Source organism: Humulus lupulus, chromosome X (genome assembly GCF_963169125.1).
Source record: "Humulus lupulus chromosome X, drHumLupu1.1, whole genome shotgun sequence".
In the NCBI taxonomy this organism is placed as follows: Eukaryota; Viridiplantae; Streptophyta; class Magnoliopsida; order Rosales; family Cannabaceae; genus Humulus; species Humulus lupulus.
Genome location: NC_084802.1, coordinates 2,682,976 through 2,687,469, shown reverse-complemented (window position 1 = coordinate 2,687,469; position 4,494 = coordinate 2,682,976). Strand labels below are relative to the sequence as shown.

The following is a 4,494-nucleotide window of genomic DNA, read 5'->3' as shown; positions in this document are numbered from 1 at the left end:
ACCAACTTACAACCTAAAGCTAAAAAACGGAGCTATCAAAAATACAAATTACAATTGCCTTACAAACTCATCTAGAAACTTCTCTTTAATTTGCAACTTCTGACTCATGATGCTAAACAATCTAGCTTTCAATCCGAATTTAATCATACAATCAATACAATGAGCAGATAAAGAACAATGGGCAAAAATACAAGAATTTCGGTTAAACCAAATACAATAAACAGCAGCAGTCAAAGAAGCAACTGCTATTTGTTGCATCAAACCTTGAGGCTTCCCTTCTAACCAACACAACCAATCAATATACTTACCCAGCCAAATAGCTGGGCCTAACCTGTAATGCCCTGGTTACCCCAGAACAGTTACGGTGAACAGTGAACCGGAAATTTGACCCGCTACTCGAGTCCTTTGGTTAAAAACGTGATCTAAGTGTTATTATCAGGTTAAGGTGAAAAATCAGTAAAAAGGAAAGGATATGTTTTATTTAATGCATAAAACTGTTCATGGGCCCATAAAAGATTTACAGGTTATTTACAACTCAAAATGGTCATTACAGTTTCAAAATTTCAACTCCGCCGACCTAAGCGGCAAAAATAGGGTAACCTCCTAGTCCCTCTGAGAACTCCTTGGCCGTGGTGGTCAAGCGGCCGCATATGTACACATCACCACCTAAGCTCTCCACTCAAGGCTAGGTGAGCTTTTCTTTCCCTTTACCTGCACCACATAGCACCCATGAGCCAAGGCCCAGCAAGAAAACACAATAAAGCATGATATAATATCAACAATGATCATAATAATCATTCAAGACTTTCAGTCCAAAACAAATGGGGACAGTAGCAAAAGTCACAAAAATGGGGACAGTTCCCTTTTGCCATGTGACGATAGGATCACCAGGGCTAAACAGATAAGTGAGCATTTCACTAGCTTTAATAGGATAGGCGCAAGGTGATTAGTCACCAACATAACCTTCTTCATGACTCTAGAGTCATAACTATGGAACATCGTTCCCTAGCCATGTGCCAAACAGTCACCTGGGCCTTATGCCCTGGCTCTCAGTAACTAGTCTTAGACTAGCCAAGCGCTTATAAGCTTATCGACCTTAGGGTCGGTCCAGCATTAATGCCATAGAGCCATTCAATGCTGATATCGATTAGATCTAATCTTTATTCGGCCCTGCGTTTAGAATGCTTATGCCGTTTCTGACATTTAGGTTAGTGTCCCAGACTAGTCAGTGCCATATACAAGTAATCAACATTCACTAGCATTTAACATGCAATCCATGTCCACATATATCAATCAACGTGCCTTAGTACAATCACGTATGTCATGTATACACAGGGTGCAATTGTATTCATACACTGTTTTCTTACCTCTGGTTCGAGTGAAAATTAATATAAGAACGACCCCTGAGAATGATCAATCTTTTAATTCCTTGACGGTTACCTGGTCATAACCAAAATATAGGATTCATCAATGAAAATGATTAACAAAGGTTCCCAAACCAAAACCTAGCCTCCGAGACATCGAATCCTACTAAACCGGGTAGTAGGATCGATCCCGAGGCCTAAGGCTTGAATCCCCAAGCTAAAATCACATTTCTGGCCAAAAATGCCCTTATGGGCTACGGCTCACCATAGCCATGCCGCGACTCACCTCTCAGACAGAGGACTTTACTCCCCAAAAACTAACATAGGTCGCGGCTCACCATAGCCATGCAGCGGCCCTTTACACAAACCAGCAATCCACCAGCTTTCTTCCCTTGCATTTTTCCTTGAAACCAAACCTTCAAACCAGTCCCAAACCTCATCCAAACACTCAATCCAACCCCTAAACACCATCTATATCAAATCCTCATCAAAACCCAAGTTGAACATCAATCAAAACTTCCATTAATCCAAACTATCCTCAACAAAATCATAGGCTGAAAACTAAAAGAAAACAGAGTAAAACCAGAAAACTTATGGCTGAACTCACCTCAAACTTGAGATTAAATCCCCTTCAATGGCTGAATCAACCCTATGAACTCAACTCCTTGATTTCCTAGCTTGATTCCTCACTTTGAGCTCAAAAACTCTAAAGGTGAAATGAGAGGAAATGATGTACGGGAAGGAGAAGAACCTTGCTCTGTTTTGTTCTGTTTTCTACAGCCAACTAAAGCCTCATATAAATCCAAACCAAATGACCTAAATGCCCCTAGGTCATTTAAGGTTTCTAAAGTCATCCCAAGGGTAAAATCGGTATTTTCCACCTATCTCGTTAATCATAATTAATGCTCTCCAATTCCCGCAAATCTCGATAATCTCAAACACCAATAATTCATATCTCGTTATCCTATAATTCCCGGTAACGCTCTAATCATTAAAAACACCCCGAGCCCCGAGCTTAAGCCTGTTATGACCAAACCGATAATTTATATTTAAAGATCGTCTCATGCCGAATAACTCGAACCAATCCACATTATAATGTGGCCTCACAATATATCATTGACATGCAAACAAATATACAATTATGCCCTAACTGGGCCAAATTACCAAAATACCCCTGTAAACAAATGTGGACCCACATGCATGCATTTAACATCATTTTATAATATAATTCTCATAACACATGCATAAATTCATTTAATGGCGTAATTAAACAGTTATGGCCCTCCCGGCCTACTAATTCAGCCATTAAACCATATTAGGGAATCCGAGGCATTACATAACCAGTTTTTAATGAGCTCCAAAACCTGTTGAGAGAAAACACAATCAAAGAACAGGTGTGCATTAGTAACACGATTCTCACAAACAGGACACAAAGAGGAAGCTATAGAAATATGACAGTGCAAAAGATTGTCCCTAGTAAGCAGGTGGCCAAGGACCGATTGCCACAAGATAAAACGATGCTTTGGAACTAAAAGCCTACACCACACACCCTTATCAAAAGAGACAGTGGCCCTCTGAAGCATACTACTGTAAAGAACCTTCAGATTCAGCTTACCATTCAATGACAAAGCCTCCAAATCCACTTCAGAAAAAAACTCTATCAGATAACATAATTTTCTCCAATACCAACTCACATCAAGTTTTAAGGAATAATCCCAGAAATTATGGCCTTTGAGATAACGCTCGTCTATCCATTTGACCCATAACAAATCTTGTTTAGAGGAAATATCCCAAATAAATTTGGCCAATAAAACTTTGTTCCACTTTGATCCCTCCTTAAAACCATTACCACCCATAGTCTTAGTCTTAGGAAGACAAACCTGATCCCAAGAAGAACAATGAAACTTGCTGCGGTTGCCCTTAGCTCCCCATAAAAAATTACGACAAAGTCGATCAATTTCTTGAATGACACTCTCAGGCAGAAGAACGATACTCATCCAATACGATCGAATGCCCAGTAACACAGAATGGATCAATTGAGATCTCCCAGCAAATGACAGATGGCAATTTGACCAAGCATGGAGACGATTATGAATTTTTTAATGATCACGCCATAATCAGCCGCCTTCCATTTAGTAGGGCGAAGAGTAACACCCAAATATTTTAAGAGAAAAGTACCCTCTTCAATAGTGACATAACTCAGAATACTATTCTTCACTTCAACAGAAATACCTCCAAAATACACTTGAGACTTATTCAAATTGGCTGTCAGCCCATAATTCTGACTAAACCTGGTAAAACCATCAAACAATATTTGGAAAGATCTAAGATTACCCTTGCAAAACAAAATAAGATCATCCGCAAAACAAAGATTAACAAGATTCAAACTTTTACACATGGGATGAAACCGGAATTCCTTGTGCTGAGAAACAAGACTAAGAAGACGAGTGAGATACTCCATGACAAGCACAAACAGTAAGGGAGAAATCGGGTCACCTTGTCTTAATCCTTTCATCCCATCAAAACTCCCCTGTAACCTCCCATTCATCAATAGAGTATAAGAGGTACTCGACAAACAAGCCATAATCCACTGAATAAATGTGCTAGAAAAATAAAAATCTTTCAGAATATCCTCCAAAAAAACTCAATCAAGAGAATCATAGGCCTTACTTAGATCAATTTTTATCAAGCAGCGGGGAGAGACATTCTTCCTAGAATAACCTTGAAGGAGATCTTGGAGAATAAGAATGTTATGCGCAAGCAAACAGTTCTTAATAAAAGCTTCTTGGATCAGCTGAGAACAAAGCATTTTTGAAATGCATTTATAAAGTGTGTTACAGCAAGCAATTGGTCTATAATCAGCAGCTTTAGCGGGGGTATCTACCTTAGGAATGATTGATATGATTCTATTTCTTTTTATTGAAAAATAAATCAATGAAGCGACTAATATCACCCATTTTCTACATTTCTTTCTAGGTTTTCCAATGTATGTCTTTGTTAATAAGACTTGTTGACTTAAAGTCAAGAGATAACTTTGCTAGACTTTATAAGGACGTACGGCTCACGACTGTTAAAATGAATCAAAACTCACCAATTGATGATGTGTTTTATTTCTATTGGCTTCCCATCT

The 4,494-nt window shown here is 38.9% G+C and overlaps 1 protein-coding gene across 1 annotated transcript; it reads right to left on the bottom strand.

Moving 5' to 3' along the window:
* Positions 1-3,396: 3,396 nt before the first annotated feature.
* LOC133804460 (uncharacterized) lies at positions 3,397-3,948 on the bottom strand. The gene has a single exon (XM_062242615.1). The coding sequence runs from the start codon at positions 3,946-3,948 to the stop codon at positions 3,397-3,399; it is 552 nt and encodes a 183-aa protein (XP_062098599.1).
* Between the last annotated feature and the right edge of the window lie 546 nt (positions 3,949-4,494).